The 25,317-nt window shown below is 40.5% G+C and overlaps 1 protein-coding gene across 4 annotated transcripts in view; it reads right to left on the bottom strand.

Annotated features, from left to right (window-relative positions):
• CSMD1 (CUB and Sushi multiple domains 1) overlaps positions 1-25,317 on the bottom strand; it is a 956,661-nt gene that overhangs the window by 252,164 nt on the left and 679,180 nt on the right. For all 4 annotated transcript variants that reach the window (XM_081856635.1, XM_081856636.1, XM_081856637.1 and 1 more), the window contains one exon: positions 23,653-23,774. In XM_081856635.1, the coding sequence (XP_081712761.1) occupies positions 23,653-23,774 (122 nt within the window). The remainder of the gene's footprint in view (positions 1-23,652; positions 23,775-25,317) is intronic.

Raw genomic sequence — 25,317 nt, 5'->3', positions numbered from 1 at the left:
TGCTGAAATACTTCAACAATGTGATCTACAAAAAAAACCTACCTGCACCTGGATCGACTGTGAACAGTCCATAAAACTGAATGGCTGTATTTCTAGTGAATTAACAGCAATCAGACAGTCATATTGCAACAAAGGGATAGATACACTGCCATGATACCAATGAAATGGTTGCTGTATCTGCTGCATGTTCAGCCCAGGAAAGAGGATAAACAGACAACCAGAAATTACAAAAATGACAAGCAGCCCCAGAATCCCTGAAAACCTCACCAAAGCCACCAATCACATGCTGTCCATGCACAGAAGAACGCAATGAACATATTCTCCGCGCACGCCCTTGCACCAAAGTGCCCTTCACTTAATCAGTCCCAGAAAGAACTGCACCACTGTCAAACACAGACACCCCTACAGTCAAGGTTTCCAGCCACATTACAAGCACTATTCTAGAGCACAACACATAAAATCAACACGGCATTTTGGAGCATTTTGAAACAAACGGCAGGAAGGAAGGAAGGAAGGAAGGAAGGAAGGAAGGAAGGAAGGAAGGAAGGAAGGAGAGGTTGCAGCACAGAGCAGCCATATTCCTCCCTCAGCAGGACAGCTGCAGAAAGCATATCCAGATAAAGGTTCAAGATCCACTAAGGAAGAAAAATACCAAGACTGAGAAGGAAGGGACTACAATGGACATCAAGAGAAGCCACAGGCACACTGAAACAGCAGAACTGTCCGGGGCTCAGTTCACAGGGTATGGGTCAGTGAGGCAGGCAATGGGAGGTTGAGCCCCATCAGGGAAAAGTAGAAAAGTACTGTCACTCTCTTTTTCATGACTGGCAAACAAAATCATCTGGCTCCTGCATAGGCCAACCAGCTTTCTGGCCAACATCTTCTTCCTTGCAACTATGTGACCAATCCCACCTTTCTATGTTGCCTGATAGGCCAGTTCTGCTGGGCAGCATCCCAGCAGGACTCATCATCCCTCCCCAGAATCAACTTCCCTTGTCACTGTCTGCCTTTCCTTTTCCCCATTACCCCCAACTGACTGCCTAATACACTCTTGGCTGCAGCAGCCATCCCATTTGTGTGCCCTGAGAGGTCTTTCTCCTCACAGTCCAAGGAAACTGAGCAGAGGGAAAAGAGGCCACTAACCTTAAGCCTATATAGTTTGCTGCGCTGAGTCTCCCCAATGAGAGGCCTATTTGGAGGAGAGCTGAAATCAGATCCTATTACAGTGGGAGAAAGGGGTCCCAATCTATTAGTCTCTAGTAGGAAAGGCACAACACATGGGGAAAAGTCAAAGCCTTTATTGAACAGCAGGATGGAGTGCAGCCTGAAAGGGAAAGTGGTTGTGAAGTTGTCAGCGAGTCATCCCCGTAAGACTCCTGTGGCTGCGTCCCTTGTGGCTGAAACACTTGGCCTTCATGTCATGGATAAACCTTCTTGGAGCAAGTAGGTTGTCAATCCGACAGAGAAACAGCCAGGAATATCTTGGTCACTGCTAGTGATTGATGTGGGACTTCCCTCCTGGTCTGCGTGGAGCAGGGCATGGGCTGAATCCTATACTTCTCTCAGAGTGGGCTAGGAAAGGCAAGAGGAGACACAAGCATTAACTAGCAGATGAAGGACATAGTTGCTGAGCCTTGAGGCACTATAGGCCTTGGTAAGGGAATGTGAGAAAGAGTCAGTGTTCATACCTCAGCCTCTCCAGTGATTGTAAGTATACATACCTTTGCTTGTTTGGTGGTTGCAGTGGAACTCTGTGTGTGTGATGGCAGCTTGTTGTGCTCTGTGCTCAGCGCTGTGGTCCTGCAAGTTAAGAGTGATTGGCTTTGAGAGTCTTTGGCCAACAGTTGCAATAGAGAGGAGTGTGTGGCCTTTGCCAATGGAGAACCTACCTGTGTGCAGGGATTTGTATCTCCCACGTGTTGGAAGATGCTGTTCCCCACTGTTGGGGTTGTGGAAAGGCGTTACAGCAATGCCATTTCACACAAGACAACAATCGCAGATCATAAATGTGGGGGGAGACATTTGCAGCAGTTATACTATGTAGGATGCATTCCCTCATCTCTTGCTTACCTGTGTGATGTTGTTCAGTTGTGGTACTGTCAGTGGTGGAGTGCAATGGTGTGCTTGAATCTGCAGTACTAGGGCAAGGTACCTGTTAGCGTTCTAGGAAGTAAAGCATTAGAAATGTGCTCATGTTGCTGGGTGAGTTGTGAAGGCAAGCTCGTTGGACAAAGTGCTTTGTTTGGGTACAAAGTGAGATTTTACCATTTTATCCATGTGAACCCCTGAGCAGGGCCGTCTTAAGCATATCCGGCACCGTGGTGCAAAACTCCCTCCGCCCCCGCCCCCCATTCTGGCGCTGCTGGCAGGGCTGGCAGCAGCTGGAGGGCGGCTCCTCCAGCGGGGAAGAGGCGGAGGCTGGATGCTTCGTGCCGCAGTGGCCATGGCAGACAGAGGCTCCAAGCGTGGCGCTGCTTCGGCGTGGCATGGCAGAGGCAGGTGAGGGAGGCGAGCTGATACTGGGAGGCGCCTCATCCAGCCTCCACCACTTCCCTGGCGCCCTCCAGAACTTGGCGCCCTGGCACTCTGCACCACTAGGCTCCATGGGTAAGATGCCCCTGCACTGATACCATGGGGCCCAGGATATCAAGTTGCACACTGCTTACAATGACATAAGAGTTATCTCTTTGGGTTTGGTTTATATACCAGCAATGGTGCGCTATGATTGAGTCACTGCCTATCCTATGGTTTGTTATGACAAGACAGGGCAGTTGCTGATCTAGGAGTAGTAATTTTTCCTCTCCCTCTGCAGTCAATGGGAGGGAAATTCCTCGCATTAGGCATATGGCTGTTGTAAAGTTGTGCCATTGACGAGGATGTGGCTGTGGTCTGGGAAGTATAGGACACTGCTTAGGACCACTCCAACCCTGTTTCACCTATGTCCTTTCCCCAGGTCCACCCCATTTTAGTGGTTGTGTCCTCTTCCTTGGCGATCACTCGTAGCTGAGTATGATTGTCTTAACAGTGAGTCAGTAAATGACTGTGCAGGCCAATTCTGGATCAACACGTCCTTCCATAGTGGGGACATAGGTTGCCGGGCGGGAGTTGATCACGGTGGGGGTTTGCCAAACGTGCCTTCCTCTTAGTTTTTTTTCTCCTTTTCGCCCCAAGTTCATGCTTCTTCAAAGTTCTTTGGTAAAGGCTGTTCTCCAATTGGAGCAATCGTACTTACCAGTGGAAAAAGCTCTGGAAAGATTTGTTCCAGCGATGTATCTCAATTTCAACTGGTGTTACCCATTGCCCCTCAGCTGATTGAACTCAAATACAGAGATGCACCTGAAAACTACTGTGTGGAATTGCTGGTCAGCTATTATGTGTATAATTAAAAACTACCTCAGAAAACCAATTTGTTTTGTAACATGTGTATTTATGCATTTAAAATGCTTAGTTACTGTGTAATTACACCCCTTTTAAATTGATTCTTTTGCTAACTCGAGGTCACTGAGCACACCTAGCACTCTCTTGATAATGCAGCAGCTTAGAGATGATTGCCTCGCTCTTGCCCTTCAGTATAATAGCTAATGCCATACACAAGGGAAGAAAACTGGAGCGGAAACATAGCTCATGACTTTGGTGGTTTGAATTGAAAACTGTTACGATAAATACTATGTGATCTCCTCATTTCTCTAAGGTTTACATTCAGTTTTGGTAATTACACTTTCTTTCATTCAACAGAAACCTTAAAATGTAGCTAAATGGTCCCTTACAACTCAGCATGCGAGTGATGTATATGCTCTTTAGTATATATAAACGTGGTTATATAAGACTCGTTTTAGCCAGACCTTGAAATTATTTGGATACAGAGAGAACTACAGAACACAGCAGTGTGCTTTTTAGGGCACTATCTCACTATACTGGTGCTAAAAGGTAAGCCGCTTCTGGTGAACCAGAGCAGCGCACGGAAACGCCGTTTACCTTCCCACTGGAGCTTTAAAACAAACAAACAAACAAAAAACCCCTTCATTTTGTTTCATTTTGTTTACAGTTCTTATTTGTACTGGAGTATTTATACATTTTTAGTTATCCACATGTTACAATCATGTGAGATGCTGAGATCATAGACAGATGTGATCATAGACAGACATACTTTTAAGTATACATTCATGATGAAATTATGCACAGTTCCACTTTCAGCATGGTTCACGCCCAGAAAAATTTCAGGGCAGACATAACAAATGCTTAGATTCCTATTGGTGCATGTCCAGTAATTTCCTGCTGAAATACTGTAACCTTTCACACCACAGATGTTCTAGGTTTTTTTTGGGGGGGGGGTTCCACTTTTCTTGCAAAATAGCACGATATTGTCATCTCCAGGGGCACTAAAGTGCAAACATTGGGAAAAGCAACTCAGAACAATAATTAAAGCAGGATGAAGTGTGAACATAAGTATCATAGTTGTTGTTGTTGTTGTTTTTTAAATATATATATATTAAAAGGTTCACAATGGAACTGCAATGCACCTTGAGGGCCAAGTTTGATAGAGCCTCCAGCCTGTCAATCACCTGATGACAGGTGATATTTTTGCCCATGAGTCTACAGAAGTCCCTTTCAAAATGCTGTTTTGCACAGTGCTTTAAAAAGGGACTTGTGAATAAATGTCAGTCAGCTGACATTACTGGATCTTCTGAATACCAGCACTTTGCATAGTGCTTTGCAAGAGGACTTTGCAAGAGGTACTGCCAATCAGCTGAGCTGGGTTTTCATCTGCCCCACACCTAATGTCAAGAACATGACATCAAGTTTAGAGAAGGTGGGGTGGCTTGACTGAAATGGCCTCCTGGACCACATGGAGGGGATTAGTGGGCCTAGTAAGTTGTGCAGGGAAGCCGAGCTGGATTTTGCTCCATTTTTGTGGAGGGACATTAATTCCCTATGAGAGGAGGAGATAAATTCTGCTCTGTTCAGGGTGGTGGGAGACACTCCATTAAGTTTTACACTATTGGGGAGGTGGATTGACCACAAGGTACCAACAATTTCTCCCCCTCCCCGCCCTTAAAAATGAACCTTATGCTGCTTTGCACAACAGGTGCTGGGTCTCCTAATCCTCCAAAACTTCCTGCTGGGAGTGTGTGGGTTAGAATGTGCATTCCAACATGTTCTCAGCAAGAAACATGGCAGAGTTGTGAGATTTCAGCATATCCTCTGCTTTCTGCATGTGGCCACATAAGTGTCTTGTTTTAGTACTTTTTAATAAAGTACTTTGATGTATGGAAGTGAGAGCTGGATCATAAAGAAGGCTGATCGACGAAGAATCTATGCTTTTGAATTATGGTGCTGGAGGGACACTTGAGAGTCCCATGGACTGCATGATGATCAAACCTATCCATTCTTAAGGAAATCAGCCCTGAGTGCTCACTGGAAGGACAGATCCTGAAGCTGAGGCTCCAATACTTTGGCCACCTCATGAGAGGGGAAGACTCCCTGGAAAAGACCCTGATGTTGGGAAAGATTGAGGGCACAAGGAGAAGGGGACGATAGAGGACGAGATGGTTGGACAGTGTTCTTGAAGCTACTAACATGAGTTTGACCAAACTGCAGGAGTCAGTGGAAGACAGGAGTGCCTGGCATGCTCTGGTCCATGGGGTCAGAACAGTCGGACACAACTAAATAACAACAACAGTAAAGTAAGCCAAACCCTCCTCTGCCCCACACAGAGAAGTTTGTGAATCCATTTTGCCACCCCTCAATTTTTTATTTTTTATTTGTGGTGGTAGGTTTCTCTCTCTCCCACATTGCAGATACAAGATGACCTGAAAATATTGACCCAGCTCTAGTTCAGATCAGAATATTCCAGTGGTACTTAACACATGCTTAACAATCCCAAAGAAAACAATAAGGCTTAAATGTGTTCCAACTTTGGATATAGCCTAGTATTTGGGATTTCTGTTATAAACTGGTTACAGATAGGTAGCCGTGTTGGTCTGCCATAGTCAAAACAAAACAAATTCCTTCCAGTAGCACCTTAAAGACCAACTAAGTCAGTTCTTGGTATGAGCTTTCGTGTGCATGCACACTTCTGTGTATCTGAAGAAGTGTGCATCTTCTGTGTATCATCTTCTGTGTACACTTCTGTGTATCTGAAGAAGTGTGCATGCACACGAAAGCTCATACCAAGAACTGACTTAGTTGGTCTTTAAGGTGCTACTGGAAGGAATTTGTTTTGTTATAAACTGCTCAGCTATAATAAAGATGCTTAGATGCTGCAAAGTGGCTGTCAAGTAGTTGTTGATACTGTCTCTGTTACTAAATGTCTCCAGTACCTCAAAGGGTTTTGGAGATTGTTCTATGCAATTTATTCATTCCTCAAAATCAGATAAGTAACACATACCATGAAACTCTTCTTAATATATATGTAGTACAAACACAAAATGCATACAAGAAGCATTTCAAAAGGGATCACTTCCAAATTGGAAGTATTAATATTAATGCATTGAAATACAGCTTTAATCCAGAACACACTGTTACTTCTGTCTATTAAGTATTTTGAAACTCGCTTTTGCTGCTGACTTGCTGGAAAGGTAAAATAATTATGATAATAATACTTATTAGGAAATGTCACCAGCAATATGACTGCAATAAATAAATAAATAAATAAATAAATTCTTGCCCTTTCCTGCTTTTATGCAGGCATAGTTGTGTTCTCGACTATCAACTCTTGCAGTTGCATTGTGGACCTTTTAATATAAAGGTTGTTGTTGTTTTTTAAATGAAAAACAACAACACAAGAATTTAAGGGGGGAATCGTAATAATTTCAGCTTTCCATTTACAATATATAATTTTCAAAAAAATATAATTTGCATGATAATGCTTGGAAGCTGGACTTCAGGGCATTGGGACTGACAATACACTAGAATTCCCCTTAGCCAAATTATGCATATCAAAAACATTCTGGTTATCCAAGTCTACAGATAATCCCCCAAGTTACTCCATCCATGTAAATGTATGAGCAAACTGCACTTCTGTTTATCCAAAGTAGTTCATGTCCCCACAGTCCATTCAAATATATTCAGCTGTACTTTATTTGAATAACTGTTTGTCAAGACATATTAATAGGTAGGCTATATGTCACAGGATACAGCTGACTTGCTTCTGTGCACAGAAACACATTCTTTTTATATTAATATTTTTTCCGCATAGCTAAAAAGCTATAACAGTCACCATTACCAGACATATAATTTTTACTGTCTAATGTTCTGTCATCACAAACTATGTATCATTCTCTTTCATTTAGCTAAGTTGGTAGGGTACGAGACTCAACCTTAGGGTTGTGGGTTTAAGCCCCATGTTTGGCAAAATATTCCTGCATTGCAAGGGGTTGGACTAGAATAGATGGCCCACATGGTCCCTTCCAACTCTACAATTCTATGATTTCTACCCGCCATCTTGAAATCCTATTAAAAGAGCCTTGAAATATGCCAATAGTAGGTGTCTAAATTGGAAAATAGGAAACAAAATCCCAATTTATACATTTGTCTGTTGCTCACTAAATTTCAACACACCACACCAAACTGTAGATCTTATATATCCCGTTTATGTGCGTTTGCCCAGCTTCCCCATTAGGTTACTGTGACACAGCAGTGCCTCATATATGACTAGTCTGATTAAGCATCAGCCCAGAAACTCTTAAGTATTGAACATCAAATTAATCACAGACAATGTGATTTAACCACAGGGGGAAACTGTGAGACAATCCGCCGGCTCAGCACCCCCTGCTGCCCCTTTTATGAAAGAACTATTAGGAACCTATTTGAGCCTCTTTCTTCATGCACCCGAGCAAGAGAAGAGAGCAGGGATAAAAACTGCCTGTTAAATAAATGACGGGTGTAATGCAGAGATGATCGCTGCAGGCGGAGGATGTTGAGGAACCTTACAACCCATTCTTACAACCCATATTTTAGTGTATTTCTTATTTTAGTGTATTTCTGGTTTTTATGGAAGCTGCCCAGAGTGGCTGGGGAAACCCAGCCAGATGGGCGGGGTACAAATAATAAATTATTATTATTATTATTATTATTATTATTATTATTATTATTATATTATTATTATTATTATTATTATTATTATTATTCTGTATTGTATTTGCTAGGGACTGTGAGGTACGGGTGGGGGGAAACGCATACTGAAATACTGAATTTAGGCTCTACGGCAAATATCAATAGTTGAAAGATGGGTACAACCAACACTAACATAACTTAACTAATCTTAGTAGCTTGGTACACCACATTACTCTCTCTTCCTTTTTCCACATTGTAAGGCCCACACTGTTAAGTTATAATTTTCTCATAAATCAAACTAAGGCTGATTTATATGTTATTCATAGCTGGCAGAAGCTGGAGTGAACTCTGGGTTTAGAAACCTCGGGGACGAAATGTTCTTCCTTCTGAGGATGAACTAAGTAGTTTTAAGTTCACCTTCTTACTGGCCCTCAATGATACCATGCATTCCATCCTGTTTTGTTCACATCTTTTGAAATTATGCACAGTAGGTCAGCATTTAAATAGTACCTGTTTTGTACCCACTTTCTCATGAACTTTCAGTGCTTTCATCCATAAAATATGCACTTTGTACATACGTAAATATGTACTCTACTTTACATGTGTGTGTGTGTGTGTGTGTACCCTTTTTGCGCACCAAAACTACATCATGAATAGTACTGTGTTTTGGTCTCAAGTGAGTTCAGGAGCACTAGGCCAGGCTGGTCCACTGCAAATGACTTCTTTTCCCTTCCCAACTTTGAATTAACTATTTTACATGTATGCCGCTGGTTTCCCCACCCAAAACCCTGTTAAGAGCACACAATTGCACTGCTGAAGTATGGTATCTCATAGCGTCTGATGATGATCATGTTGTCATTGCCATGACTGTAAGGTGAATTAGATTGGTTCACATTTTGGGGATGCCCTAAATTGCTATAAATTTGGTAGGATGCAGGAGCTAATCTTAATTTGCCCTCCTCAATGAACCACATTTTAATACTTTACCTTCAAGGACATATGAACATATTATTTGAGCCCTTCCTAAATATCAGATAATGTGAAGTCCTTTGCTTCCACATCAGTGCACATTTGGGTGAAAAAAATATGCTGATCTTTATTCTGACAGGAAGTATAATTTATAACAATTGAAGGGTCACCCACTGCATCTTCACATATATAGGAGCAGTGACTAGAGATGGAAGGATAAATTTATTTAGTCTGCTTTTTTTAAGTGAACTGACCTGATCACTGCCCTCTGGACTAATACATCCTTCGGAAGGCAACTGTCCTTCAGCTTTTGCATTTGTCTGAATCTTGCAAAACATTTTTTTGTTCCGAAAGATAATAATACAAAAATACATTACCATTTTGCTTTTTATGTATAAAATGTGTTTACAAATTGATACATATTGAAAATATATTTTAATATCTTATTGCAAAGAAGTGTTTTAAGCACACATTTTCCATGATACTTTTTAAAAATAAAATATTCACCAACGAATACTGCAAAGAACGGAACAGACTTATGAATGAACATGTTGAAAATGGAAACAGGACTGGAAAAAGATTGATCCATCCATCCCTAATCAGTGACTCTACATGTTACCTGAACTTATTGGGACATGAATCCTTTCTTCACCCTTCTCTTATACATCATTTTTGTCTTTCTTCAATTTCTTTTTCTATGTTCAGACTGTTCTTTTTTGCACCTCTTAATAAATGTGGCTGCATGTTCAGGCAGCCTTCTGCCTTTTAACCTTTTGTTTCCCTCTCTCTGTTCAGAGGGCTACTAAGGGGAGAATGGATTATGTAGGCCATCTCTACTGCTGCACAATAACAATCTTAGCAACACAACTACATGTGCTTCAACCTCTATATCATTTGTTGTGCTTTCTGAGTACTCATAAAGTATTACTAAGTTCCTTCCATTCATCTTCCTAATGTACAAATGACATACATATTTTAAGCCTTAATGGAATAGAGCAGTGTAATAGCTTAAATTTTTATAATGAAAGAGTCAAATGAACACTATATATAGCCAAATTGTGTATGCTCACAATGCACCAGAACTAACTAATGAGCAAATTATTTTACATACACACTGTTAATCTTTTTTCAAAAAATATTCAAGGTCATATGCAAACGGTATTTAAAAACATTTCAATAAAAATAATCCATAACTTTAAACATAAAATTAATAAATTTTCTATACCCAGTAATAGCAATCTAGTATTCTATTGTCAACAATTCACATGGCATAAAAGCCACTTCTGGAAATCTAGTGGAACCTAGTTCGTTGTTTCCAGAAGAAAAAAAATCTGCTAGCAACCCCATTAAGTTTGACAATCACAGGAGTTCTGCATTTACAAAATTTGCAATGGTATAACAGTATACCGTTTCCCCCCACCATTTAAAATTTAGAGTGGCCTGGAGGTATAGTGATGAAAAAGCCACAGTTCCATAATGCAACAGACACTGTAGTGCAAAGGGAATGTTGTAAATTGGGACAGAAGTATGGCAATAAATCCCACATCTGAATGTAGTTCAGGCTTGAGAGAGCGAGAAACAATGGAAACTTGAATGAGCCCTGCTCAGTATTGTCTTGTGGAATGGGATGATACTTGATCTGCTCTTTAGTTTTATATCACTTTGTTTTTACAACCAAATCTTTTTCAGGATTAAATCTGCTCAACTACCTAGTCATTATTGCTAATTAATGGCACCACTGCAATTTATCTACATTTGTCAGAGACAGATTGGCTGAGAATGAACACATTATTCTACTTAATGTGTCTCTGACACCGTAACTGGATAGGACTAACATTTACCTAAAGCAGCCTGTGTTAGAAAACCTACAGCAATATGTTGCTCTCCGTGCTTATCAACAGCTTATAGTTATTCATTTTGAGACTAATATAGGCCTCCTTGACCCGCGCGATGTTGCTCATGCATTGCATTAGCTGCTGTGAACTTCATTTCAGTCACTGCTGTACTTACAGAGTATGATTCTGAGACTTTTAAGACCTGGTCTATATAAACAGCAGAATGAAGTGGTTAAATGGACAGAACGGCTTCAGCTGAGTGATCAGTTTTCAGTGACCCCTTACATCAATAGCTTCACAGCAGAGGGATGTAACATCCTTTCTCCTAGGTATGCTTGCTTTTTGCCCTTACTATGGTTTCTTTCCAGTTTCCTTGATTAAAGGTGGCTGGAACTAGGGCAGCCTGAGGAAGTCACTCTTTGTGAATTCCTACTAAAAACTACCTAATCTGCCCCTCTCAGACGGAGCATATTTTGGGTTTTGCACTTTCCTGGCTGTTAAGCCAACAGAATGGCTCCCTGTTCAAAGAACCATATTACCATTACAGACATAATCATCATGGTAACTTCCAAAACACATATTTCCCCTTTTATTTTATTCCCAGGTGGCAGTGCCAATGTTTATTCTCTTCAGTCTTATGACTGCCCTCTTGCTGTGATGTGACCATGTCTTGCTTGACCCAATATGTTCCCAAGTGTCTTTTCACTTTTAAACAAATGTTTGTTTATTTACCGTATTTTTCCGAGTATAAGACTAGGTTTTCCCCACTTTCTTAAATCTGAGTCCCCCAAAATAGGGGGCATCTTATACATGGGGGTGTCTTATAGACGGAAAAATACGGTTTTAACAATGTACCCAAGATAATTCATTAAACAAAAATTTCTGCCAATAATTTCTGGTGTAAATCATTGGGGGGGGGGGTTGTTTCCACATTGATGCCAAATTTGCAGAATTCTTGCAATGCTGTGCTTTAAAAAATTATTATTATTATTATTATTATTATTATTATTATTATTATTATTAATGTTGTGCTCTAAATGTTACCCTTTGCTCCCCACCTTCCTTTTTAGAATTATCTGCTGGCCATTATTGCCTGCCAGTTTTCTAATGCACAGCAGAACAAGCAGTGGCGTAGCGTGGGTTGTCAGCACCCGGGGCAAGGCAAGTAATTTGCGCCCCCTAACCCGTGGATTTGCGCCCCTTAACCCGTGGATTTGCGCCCCCTAACCCTAACCCCCAGATGTTGCGCCCGGTGCGGCCGGGCCCCCCTGCACCCCCCACGCTACGCCACTGAGAACAAGTGGCTTTAGAGAATAGGGATAGCAATGTGAATTGTATGTTTCATGCATAGTGGCAGATTTGAGGATACCTGAAAGAAAATTAAGTGCAAAGCATCACTAGAGGAGTGGAAAGGTAAAACTGTAGTGTAACTGGAAATGAACAGGGTATAGAAGTGGACAGTAAATTATTCACAGTTACCACAGCTGTGTATTTCAACCAAAAATATTTAAATTTTCCTAAAGCCTTGTATTCAGAATATGTCCTGATGCTGTTTAGCATAAACATTTCTTCTAGTTAAAACTATACCAGATGTCATGTTAATAAGTATTTGGAAACAAAAAAAATATTCTAATTGAGTCTTCTGCTTAGCATCTTCTAGAGATAAAACCTTAGAACAACTCCAGAACCGAGAGCTAAATTGAGATGTTTTATACTCCATGTAAAAGTTAATAACAGGAGAGAAAATGACTGAGGATACTTGTGCTATAGCAGGCATGTATTTGATCTGATTCAAGGATTTGAACACACCTAGTGAAAGGGTGTCCATTTAAGAAAACATAATGGTAAGAGAATTATAACATAAAAATAGGATCAGAATTATTCAGTACTTAATTTGCACTAGAGTTCAGCATCAGAAGCCATTTAATTTTTCAGTGATTAGGCTGTACCACAGAATAGCTGAATTTATAGCAAGGGAAAAGAGGGCATTTGTGAACCCACACAGAGTATGTTTTCACTAAGAAACCCTTAACAGCTATTCTCTCCACACTTGAGCCTTAGCATGGCTACTTTGAGAAACTGAATACAATCATGATAATCTTATCCAATATTTTGTATACATTTTTTGACATACAATAATATGCATTGTTTACAAGAAATTCAAAGGGGAGAAATACAGAACAAAGTTCTCTAGGACAGTGCTTAAATAATGTCTGACTCTAACCCAACCTATCAGCCCTGAGTGCTCACTGGAAGGACAGATCCTGAAGCTGAGGCTCCAATACAGTGTTCTCGAAGCTACCAGCATGAGTCTGACCAAACTGCGGGAGGCAGTGGAAGACAGGAGTGCCTGGCGTGCTCTGGTCCATGGGGTCACAAAGAGTCGGACATGACTAAACGACTAAACAACAACAACCCAACCACTGTGCTTTTTATGGGTTAGTTCTGCCTAGTCCATTTCCAGGATCAATTTAGAGTACCAGTTGTAAACTATGAAGACCCAAAGAGCTTAGCACTATGCTGCCTGAAAGATCACTTACTCCTACAATATGCCTGTCTTAACACAAATAATATATTTAGCACCGCTGCTAAGGGTGCCCTCACCAAATGAAATGAGATGGGTGATAAAGAAGATAACCTTCTTGGTAACGTTGGATCTCTGCTTTGGAACAACCTCACCGGTGAAGATTGCCTACATTGTATTATACCCTAAAACTACATTCTAACAAGGCCCGTGCTACACAGTGGCTGGATCTAGACACATCAAAGAAACGTTTCAGTTAAATGCGTTGCAAACTTTGTACGAGAAATCGGGTTGGCAAAAATGGAACTCCACAGCGCCATCTGGTGTCACAGTGTTAGAATGCATAAACAACACATATAAATCACTTTTTCTTTGCTAATATAGCTGAGTCCAGTGTGTCTCACTTCTTGCCGCCCCCCCCCATTGCATGGGAATAAATGAGCGCAAAGCATCTCTGCCCTGGGATCAGTCTGTTATTGAATGATGCATATGGTGAAATACATTAACATATTCCCCAGAGGGGGAAAAAGAAAACAAAAAATATTGCAAGGGTTTGGACTAGATGACCATTGGGGTCCCTTCCAACTCTACAATTATATGATTCTATGATTTTAAGTACCATGTAGCAGTATGAAAATGTATGGTGCCCTTTCCTCTAGTAAACTGATGACATCATCACCATCCATTTTCCTCTGAATATGTAGCAGATATTTCAGGCTTAAGCTGGTCCAAACTGCCATATCATTAATCTGATTTTGAAACGGCACCATGCAGAACTATGTATTCATTACACAAATACAATTAATAGACTAGACTTCCCTCTTTCTGTCTGTAGGTGTAACTTAATAACAGTTCTCATTTCAATCAACAGTGGGGGGACTACAGAAACAATCAAAGATGACCTATATATATAATAATTATTGCTAACAAAACTAAATTTGATTGTGATCTTATGGCATCTAGAAAAAACCCAAAGGAGCACAGTTGCAGAGAAAGTATATCAATAGATCAAGCAGAATGTGCTCTGCTTACCATACTGTTGAATTTTTTTAATGAATGTAACAAAAATCAATCAATGAGTACAATTAAGCAACTACATTACTGTACTTGCAAATTCAAAGGCGTACTTTCAATTTTTATTCCCCCCGCATGCAAATAGTGTTACTGTTACCAGCCCCTTTCACACAACAATTTATGTGCAATCAGCACACATGGAGAGGGTTATGAGACTATCTGCTGGATCCATCCCCTGTGTTTCAACTGCGGATATTCTGCACAAAGCCTGTGGAAACAGCAGAGGGATGTAACAGCAGAGGGATGCTGTTTTTTAAAATGTTTTATTATATTCTACTCCAGCCAGGCTGATGGGAGTGGTAATCCAAAACATCCGGAGGGTACCAGGGTAGTGAAGGCTGTTCTACTAGTTATATTCCCCCCCCTTCACCCCCTCTCAAGGCATAATAATCCATTTCCAGGGCATGGAATGCAGGGAACTGGATTCTCCAATACATAATTTCACTTTTCAGTAAGAATTTCCTCAAATGGATGGCAGGAGGGGGGAAAGGAGAAAGAAATCCTTAACATCTGCAGCTAACCTGTTTCGACTTGGCACCGATGTGTGAAACTGTCTGGCATCTTGGTCTCTTATGAAGCCTGTCTAAAATCATGTCATGCTAGGCCGCTAACATTCTGAAACCCGGGCGATGCAATGGCAGTTTCAGACTGCATGCGAGTGGCAGAATCAGAAAGAGACAGATGGCCTGCCCCAAGGCTCTCTACTAGGCACAAAATTGTTTGCCTTGCATGTAAACAATGCAAAAGAAACTAGGTTTCATATAAATGTATGTGGGTGGCATCTTTTTTTTTCTTCATTTCAATACTTGAGCATGGCTGTCATTACCTGTCATAGGCATGGAGGGTTTGACTTGCTTTTAAAATAAACAAACTTCCACTGATTATATATTGAAAATCGACTCTGCCCACAGTCTGCATAAATATATGAAAGGATTCAAGAGAACTCATGCTCTACTGAATGGCCCATGCGCCCTATTTGCCTCCATGTGCTGGGAATGAGCACTGACCATTGGCCATATTGGCTGAAGCTGATGGGAGCTGGACCCAACAATGTCTGCAGTGCCACATATTAATTGCCCTATTCTTAGGAGCGAGGCAAAATTGCCCCTTGCCACCAAAGGCAGAAAGCATAACCAAAATTTTGTGACCCCTTAATGAGTTATGAGTTATTTTACTATCAGGGTTTTAAAAAAATAATTGTCTTTGATCTATTTTGATACTTTTTTTCCCTTTTCTGTTCAATATTATTGAGGCTAACAATGTTTTGTTTTTATTTGAAGCCTGACAGCTCTCCACAATCAATACACAATATTGCTATCATCATTACTAATATTATTAAGAACGAAATGTACACAAATTTCCCTTGATTGTTGCATTATCATATGACCTAAAATAAACAGTAGGAAAGATTAACATAATCAGAGTACTGTTTATCAGAGTGCAGACAGTATCCTGAAGAAAAACTGAAACCGATTATCCCAACTACGGTAATTTAAACTGACTGAAAACAAATCTTTGCCCATAGTCAGAGGTGAATATGCATGAGTTATGGAAATCCTTACATTAATATAGACACAGAGAATATGACTTGGCACACATTTTCTTCTGTTTTTGCTGTGTGCAAGACAAATACCTAGAATAAAATATATCTCCAAGGTACTTCTGATACCAGAGGCGAAAAGCTGCTTCACAGAACGAAACATTTTCAGTGCAAATGCACACAGATTCATCTGATATCACAAACTCTGTTTAAAATTTTGGTACTGATATAATTTATAATAAACTTATTTAAGGAGAGGGGGATACTCTTTTTTTCCTTTTTTTAAAAAAAAGAAAGTTATACTACCAAGTTCTACTGCTAGCTATGCTACAGTGGATGCTGAAATTTGGTGAATTCAGATAATCCCAAGTGAATTCTGTGTATGTCAGAAAATTCAGATATGCTGCCAAAAATTGTCACAGGCGTACAAATACGGTTGTCAGTATCCACTTGTTTATGCTACATATAATGTGCATTCTGAGATTGCTGGGATTGTCAGCATTCAGCCCAAGTGGTACCTGCAGCGTGGAGTGCTCCTGTTCAGGTTGCCAGCAAACAACCTCTCCTTATTCTCTGCCTCTGCCCACTCCATGTTCCCCCATCCTATTTACTGCCAACCCAGGAACAGTTAGCCAACATTCCAGGCCCAATATGCATAGTCAGTCCTCATGAGCTGCTTTAAGGTGTATGGAAGGGAGCTCACAGTAGTTGCCTCTACTTGATTTGGGGGCATTCCCCTTCCCTCTCAGTTCTCTGCAGAACAGCCCGCTCCATTCAACAGGGTGCTCAACCCTTAGACGTTTGGAGGGGCTGTGGTGCCAGGAGGAAGGGCAGGATATCATCAGCTTCCCACCAGCCCTGTATGCTATTCTAGTGGTTTGTTTTGAATTAATTTTATAATGAATGATTTTAGAGTGTTGTGTTGTACTGTTGTACTGTTTTATTGTTGTTAGCCGCCCTGAGCCCAGCTTCGGCTGGAGAGGGCGGGATATAAATAAAATTTATTATTATTATTATTAGATCCACTTGTTTATAACTGTATTTATTTTTAAATTTATTCTGCCTTTCTGACCCAAAGGGATGTCTCAGTGTGGCTTAAAATAAGTCAACAACCTGAAAATACATTAAAAAACAAACATAAAGTTGACTTTGGAAAATTGGGACATGCAACTCCCTAGCCAAAATCTTTTGGACACACCCCATTTGTTAAAGCAGACTTCCTCAACCTCAGCCCTCCAGATGTTTTGGAACTACAGTTCCCAGCATCCCTGACCACTGGTCCTGCTAGCTAGGGATCATGGGAGTTGTAGGCCAAAAACATTTAGAGGGCCGAGGTTGAGGAAGCCTGTGTTAAAGTATTGATAGCTAAAAAAACTAGCTGATTAACAATTCACAGAAATGGGTTAAGCAAGAAATTCATGGTGAGGCCTCATATCTTTAAATTTTCCATATACATATTTGTGTGTTTGCTGTTTGTGTATCTTTCAGGCCTACTGACAGTATTCCATCGATTACTTCATTGGACTATGTCTGCACACACACACACACACAGTACTTGTCTCTTCTCACTCACTGAAGATGCTTAAGTAGTCCTCAAAGGTGGCTTTCCAAAAGCCAATTCACATGTTACCAAACTATCGTAAGAAAGCCATTCCTGACTAGGAACTAGAATGAAACCTGTGAATAAGACATCTGCTGATCTGACTAAAGTGTAACTTGCTGCATATATGTATATGAGGAAGTCATGACAACATGGCTAAGGGGATCTGTACAGAGCTTATGTAACTGTAGCTTGAGTAGATCTGTCCACTGTAGAGAGAGGTAATATGATAGCCTCATCATAGAGCCAGGTCACAGCTCAGCCCATATTTACAATGTTATCATATGACTGAGCTTGCAATCCACTATTATTCCCTGTTTCGTTTTTCCACAATTGTCACATGTAAAACTTCATAAATCCATTCAAACAACATACTTAAACCTCCAGTTTGGTGTGTGAAGCAGCACTAACTGTTGCTAAAACAAGGATGGTAAAACAAATTTCCATTCTCTTCCAGTCAGACCTGTTGTGCAGTGACAAATATGGGTTGTGCTCTACATACCAGTTTCGGGAACTGAACCAGGGCCCTCAGTCTGAGACTTCTTGAGGTGTTGATGTGTGACAGAATGTGGCTTGCAGGCCTTATTTTGCTTTATAGGAACAGCAAGTGAACTGTTTTCTATTTGCAGGAGTAACACATAAACTTTTGTTAGAAGCCCCAGAATTTGCTTGGCATACATGGTTTATGCTACAGCAGGCAAAGATTTCAGGCAACGCTGCAAATAGGGCACACCTTTATTTAACAGATCATTAAGCCAAGAATCACTCTGTCCCACAGCAGCTGCAACAATCCTATAGTCTCTAACCAGTCAGGAGAGTAATGTGCTACACTCAGAATCACTGCCAGAAATGACACCACACCTGGCCCTCCTATGGACTGAAAAGTAGAGTCCCAGTGGTTAGTAAAGTTTGCATGGAATAGTGAAAGCAGCAGGACTCCTTCAGTTAGAGTAGGAAGAGGGAACCAAAACAGTAGGGGACAGAAGAATGTGTTTGAAGCAAACTGGAAGTATAGCACAAATACTGAGCAAAAAAAAGGAGTAGCGACAAATGAAGTTGGGCTTCTGGAAATTATCCAAAGATGGCAAATATTAAAAAGCGAGAAACAAAACACAAAGGAGTGAAGGGTAAACTATCTTAGGAATCAGCTACAAATTAAAACACCTGCAGCATGGCCTAGATGAAGCCGTCAGGAAATAAACACCATTGCAAAGAAACTATTTGTGAGCAGCAGAACTCTCAAGAAACAGCTCAGTAGGGTTGTGATCAGCAGATACATTAGTAGGCCCCAAGGTAAGGTAGCAAGCCTTCAAAATAAGCAGAGCATTAAAAGGAAATACTTCTAAACAGGTAGAGAACAAACTTGAAAAGCTCATTACAGTTAAACGGAAAAAGATAATGCCTTTGGAAAAGGTAGCAGATGCTTAATGAAGCATAGAAGAGAAATCCTAGTTGGCTCTGCTGATTTGTGTATGAGTAAGAACACAAGATGGCCATTCAGCATAAAGCCCAATTGATGCCAGGTTTCTGAATATTCATTCCTTTTTCCCAATCTTGTAATGCAAGGTAATCTTACTAAATGCTTTTTTAAAAATTATGTAAACATAGTTCCCCCCCATGACCTTTGAGGAATTTATTTTATCTTCCGCAGAAACTGCTGCTTGCCTTCTATCACTGTGCCATTGAGAGCGTGCTCACTTATGGCTTATGTGAGTGGTACGGAAGCTGTACTACCCAGGACAGGATGGGGTTGTGCACAGTTGTTAAGGCAGCAGAGAGCGTTGTTGGCTGCCCACTCTCCACCTTAGAGCAGATTTATGCCACAAGGTGCCATAGGAAGGCACTGGACATAATAAAAGATCCATCGCATCCTGGTCACTGTCTCTTCGAGCTCCTGCCGTCGGGACGGAGATACAGGACGATGAAGACAAGAACGAGCCGTCTCAAGAACAGCTTCTTCTCCAGAGCGATCTCGGCCCTGAATGGGAAACCTGGACTTTGAAAGTCATCTAATCTTCCTTGCTGTATTATATTGTATTGTTTTAATTAGTGTTTTTATAGTTGTTCTGATTTTGTGTGGAGTGCCCTACCTGGGTGGATGGAGCAGCCAAGTAAATTTCGTTGTCCCTGAGAGGGGGCAATGACAATAAAGATATTATTATTATTATTATTATTATTATTATTATTATTATTATTATTATTATTACTATTATTTTCTCCAAGAGGGCGTTATCTTTGGGGGGGGGGGTCAGATTTCATGTTCCTTCATTTTTACACTTGAACCACATAGTTTTATTGGATTTAATAAAGACAGTAGGGTCTCTGCAAAATTATATGAAAAACTGAAACAGTATCTCTAATACCCCAGAATTAGATGTTGAATACTGCTTTAGATTGAGAAATGGTGGGAGGCAGGACACAGTTTTCTATCACTCTGAAGGCAAGTGTAGTCTTGGAAATATGCTTTGAAGCTGAGTGTAAGGTATCCACTCACACGCAGCAGTGTAGTTAACACATTGGACGTTTGTCCCCCCCACCCACCCAAAAGTTTTGCCATTTTGAATGGAAATGGGTGAGACGTGTGATAGACCTTGCTATGGAAGTATTTGGTCACTGTATTCGAGGCCAGGAAGGAGTTTTATTTGCAGACAAATTGGGCCTATTCAGGAGGTTTTGCCAACCTCATAGCAATTGTCACAACTTATTGGCAGAAAAGGGCACTGGGTTGGACTCTGTCTGAAAAAGGGGGTGGCTCAGAGTAGTACCTCTAGTACATTGGTCAGTTTTTCAGGATCCCTTGTTAAAGGGGTCCAGGGGGATGTATTCTGTCCAATGCCCAGACGGGCATTTTATGGGAAGTTATTTTGGGCCATAAAACTTCCCAATATGGTGTCCTGGAAGGATTACCTAGAATTGATTTGCATCATAAAGGTAAAGGGACCCCTGACCATTAGGTCCAGTTGTGGCCAACTCTGGGGTTACGACGCTCATCTCACTTTATTGGCCGAGGGAGCTGGCATACAGCTTCTGGGTCATGCGGCCAGCATGACTAAGCCGCTTCTGGTGAACCAGAGCAGCGCACGGAAACGCCGTTTACCTTCCCGCCGGACCGGTACCTATTTATCTACTTGCACTTTGACGTGCTTTCAAACTGCTAGGTTGGCAGGAGCAGGGACCGAGCAACGGGAGCTCACCCTGTCACGAGGATTCGAACCGCCGACCTTCTGATTGGCAAGTCCTAGGCTCTGTGGTTTAACCCACAGCACCACCTGCGTCCCTGATTTGCATCATACGGCAATCCTAAAACCTAGGATCAACCATAAAGGAATAATCACCCAGCAGAGAGGTTGGGTGATTCAGGATACACATCCAATGCCTATGCCAAATCCTACTGACATCTGTAATCAATAAAGTTGTGGCCATTTGATCCCATGCTATTGGTCTTGTCATTCTTTTTTCCTTTGCACACCCCATGCCCTGATGGCCCAGGCTCACAGTGCCTGATCCAGCAAACCTTCTACCAAATATACAGGAATGGTACTTCAAGGACAATGAAAAGATAATAGTCCTCTAACCTCATTCAGAAGTGAATCAAGTTGTCTTTCATGTTATGAAACTGCCAATTTTTATTAGATTTTTTGTTCCCCTTTTCAACTTGATACACTTGCAGCACGCTAGGGTCTATTTTTGAAATAGGTTTCTCATCTCAACAAAGTACAGCAGATTTCCCATTTTACTAAGAAAGTAGAGCGCTGGGAAAGATGAATGACGGAAGCTTGCAAAACAAACAGAGGAATTTACCAGGATATGGGTTAAACTGAGATGGGGAAATGTATTGCAAGAGACAAAGGTAATGCTAAAAGCTATACAATGCAGCGATAAACGGATTGCCCTTTCCCTACTGCAGTAAACATGTGTGACAACCAGAATGGGCTTAAAGGGTCATAGCTTGATTAATAACAAATCTGCAAGAGGCAGAGAAAGAGCTGCTTAATAGTGTAGGCAGTGCAAATTAAGCCAACTAACAAACTGCCAAATGGCTGTGAAAGGGCAGATCTACCTGGCAGCCAGTTGACTGAGCTTACTCCTCCATTGCCTGATCCTGAAGAGGAGCCAAGGGGGCAGCCCCACCCGATCAGTTGGCATTCATTGAGGTATGTCCAACAGCCTGAAGGGGTGTCCAAGTTGTAATGCACCTCTAGCCAGTCAGCATTGACATGGGTTGGAACCATCCCTCACCTTACAGGTGCCCCTCAGCACACCTGTGATTTCCTGTACACATGTCTTGCCAGCCACAGCCAAAGTCAATCAGCCAAATTACAGCCTAAGATGCACAGCATGGAATAGGTGAAAAAAAGAGGGGTCTACCAATCAGGGAACCCCTAAAAAAACCCCTACTCAGTCCTGCAAATGAACAACTAAGCAAAGGCCACACTGAGGGAACAAGAGGATAGTGGTGCCTTGCATAGAGGTGATGACTCTTCCATCACAGTTTTTCGAACATTGGGACAAGAATATGCTCCCCGCAGAGTGATCTCCATTTTGGAGTCACATGGAAAGTGGCAAATTCCTTGCCTGCCAAACATGGTAGACTTGCATGCTCTGCAAAAACAAACAAACAGATACATCTTCATTGGTTTCAATCCTCTTATTTTTTTGCCTAGTAAACGGTTCGCAAACTGCGATCTGCTGAAACTACTGGTGATTCACAACGTTCATTTGTGCGGTCTGCGGAAAGGATAACCACCATACATCCAAATACAGAAGGCGCATGAATCCTGAATTTGACCTGAGCCTTCATATGGCAAATGTTATACCCAACTTCACAGAACTTTGCTCACAAGAAAAGGAACATCCAAGAAGCATTGCTACAGTTATTAAAATGTGAGTTATGCAGAAAAAAACCCCAAGAAAAATTCATTCCATTGAGATTCTCATAATTTGTCAAGTCATACGCTGGCTTCTCTTCAGATCGTATAAAACTTTTGCCTTTTAATCAGAATTTGTCAAGTGATCTACAGGGGAAACAAGTTTTGAAACCACACTTCTAGTCCTTACTTCCCACATGTGAGAACTTCTTGGATTGACAGGCATACATTCTAAAACCTATCTCTGTGACACCACAGATTTGAGAAATAAAGCAAAATGAAAAACATTTACTGAGAACAAGTGCCGATATTCTAAATAATTCTACAGAAGCAGCAAACATATGAGCATGACATTATATTCCCCACCTTGTCACAACTTTACTACTCCCTTGATTGGCAACACACTTGATCAATGATCCAATTTGAAATGAAAATTATTATTTAAAAAACATTTAATTACAGTGGAAACCTTACACTAATTTTATGAATTGAAAATATCACCTTTGTCTCTTTAGAACTTTGATCTTGCAGAAATTTTTCTCTTATATTGTGTCACACATGCGAGTTTAACGCACATATTATTTATTTATTTCAGTTATTTATATTCCGCCCTTATGAATTCAGATCCTTCCATCTTATTTATCATAAAACCATGATCTTAAAACAAATCGCTTCCTACAGACGGACTCAGTAAAAATAAAAAAATACTGATTATTAAATTATTTTAGCCATGTTAATGAACCAAAATGTTTGCTATTGCTTGCAAACCAGTTAGACTTTGGGGTGTTGAAACCAATTATTCAAGTTCATTATACATTTTGATATTAAGACCAAAAAGTACTGGAATGGAAAATACAAAATACTAACTTTAATTTCCATTATTACCATGCCTCACAAGAGACAAAAATAATGAACAAAACAATGAATAAAGATATCCCCCCCCGTTTTTTTTATTATATTGGATTTGATAGCAAACCCACACAATTTGCCCGTAATGTTATTTGCAGTCAATACTGTTCAAATGCCACTTACACTGTTGTAGTTTATCAAAGTGAAAACTAGCAGACAATAAACTAAAGGACGCTCTTTTTTAAAAAACAAGGGAAAATGTTCTTTTTAAAAAAAGCAAGCAAGCCTCGATTAACTCTATGTAATCATTTGAAAGCCTACAAAGTGAGGAAGCATACCTTTCCTGGATCAAGTGTTGTTATAACCCACACACAATGTGCATTGTCCTCATACTGAACGGGATAATTGGGCGATGTGATGATACCACTTGGTCCACGGAGGTTGGAACCACATGTTCTAGCTAGAAGCATAAAAAGCATCAAAGTAGTGGGTAAGCTTCAGACATGGAGATTTATTTCAAGGGAAATTGGCAAACAAAATTAAAAGAAGAAAACCGACTGCCATCACCTACCAAGGGCAGGTGTACAACGTACCTCTTAATAACAATGACAGCAGTGGCAAAATTCATACTGATTCCAGTAGCACTAAAGAGGTGGATAGCAAAATGCATGCATTTCACACAGATTTTTGTTTGTTTTCAAAACTATTAGGTGATGGGGATGATTTTGTAGAATGAATGAGTACTTCAGCTTCCTCAACATAGTGGTTGCCAGATGTTTTCGGCTACAACTATCATCAGCCCCAGCCAGCATGGCAAAAGGTCAAGGATTATGGGAACTGCAGTCCAAGAACATCTGAGAACATTTGGTTGGGTGAGGCTGATGTATTTGTGTTTGTTTTTTGCTTGTTGCACATACTCTACATCTTCTCCATTCATTGCTACATTTTTGTTGCAATGATGCTTCATTTTCAGAACAATCTAAAGACAATATGTAATACAGCACAACACAAATGCATTTATATTATCCCTGCTTGGAAACCTATGCCTGGCTATTTCAGAAGCTTGCATAGATTTTAATTAAATACGCAAACTGAGCAAGTCTTTGTCTACATGGTAAGACATTTATTTAAAAGCATTTCTAAACTGTTTAATATTTAAGAGTATCTAAGTGTTTTACAAAAATACATCATAAAAACAATAAAATAGAATCCTAAAAGACAGGGAGAATTCATGTACAATAGGGATATATCATTATTAGGAGGCAAAATTTAACTGATTGGTGTTTGTTTTTTCAGAAGAAAAAAGTAAACAGGAAAGAAAATCTTAATTTCACAAGCTGCTTTTGTTTCTCACATCCAAGTGTTGTGAATGTGCTAAAAATACACTGAGATTGCATCACACTCTGTTCAGGTTGAAACCCTCTAAAAAGAAATTTTAGGACACACATACTGAAAAACAATCTGGCCATATGTAGAAATTTGCACAAATTTCTTTTTTCCCCAAACCACAAGATTACTCTTCTTTTTGACTTCAACTTTTATTTTTAATTTTATTTATCTATAAGCATTTATAAACTGCTTAATACTTAAAAGTCTCTAAGAGTTTTACAGAAACATAAATACAATAAAACAGTACAAGGTGGCATGTCCCATTTCACCAGTTGAGGTGAAACAGAAAGTGTTACCCCGCTCTCCCGGACCACATCCGGTGCCAGCGCCACCACTGAGAACTAAATTGCTGGCTTGTGCATTTTTTTTTATTTTTTTTTATTTTATTTTTTGTGAATCTGTTTTAATTTATCTCTGTCCTAAGTTCAGTTCTCCACATTTACACATCACTTTGCTATTACTTTACTTTTAAAAAAAGTAAATTTGAAAATTCACCAGCATTTGGGGGGCAAATTTGTCCCGAAGCACACATTTTTGACTAATATAAATATTTTTGCAAATATTTATATCCCCCCTAATCAAGTGCATTTCTGCAGGTCCCCCCCCCCACTGAG

This window comes from Podarcis erhardii (assembly GCF_964252035.2).
Source record: "Podarcis erhardii genome assembly, chromosome: 3".
NCBI classification, from domain to species: Eukaryota; Metazoa; Chordata; class Lepidosauria; order Squamata; family Lacertidae; genus Podarcis; species Podarcis erhardii.
Note: the sequence above shows the minus strand (reverse complement) of the source record. Positions and strands in the feature narration are given on the sequence as shown.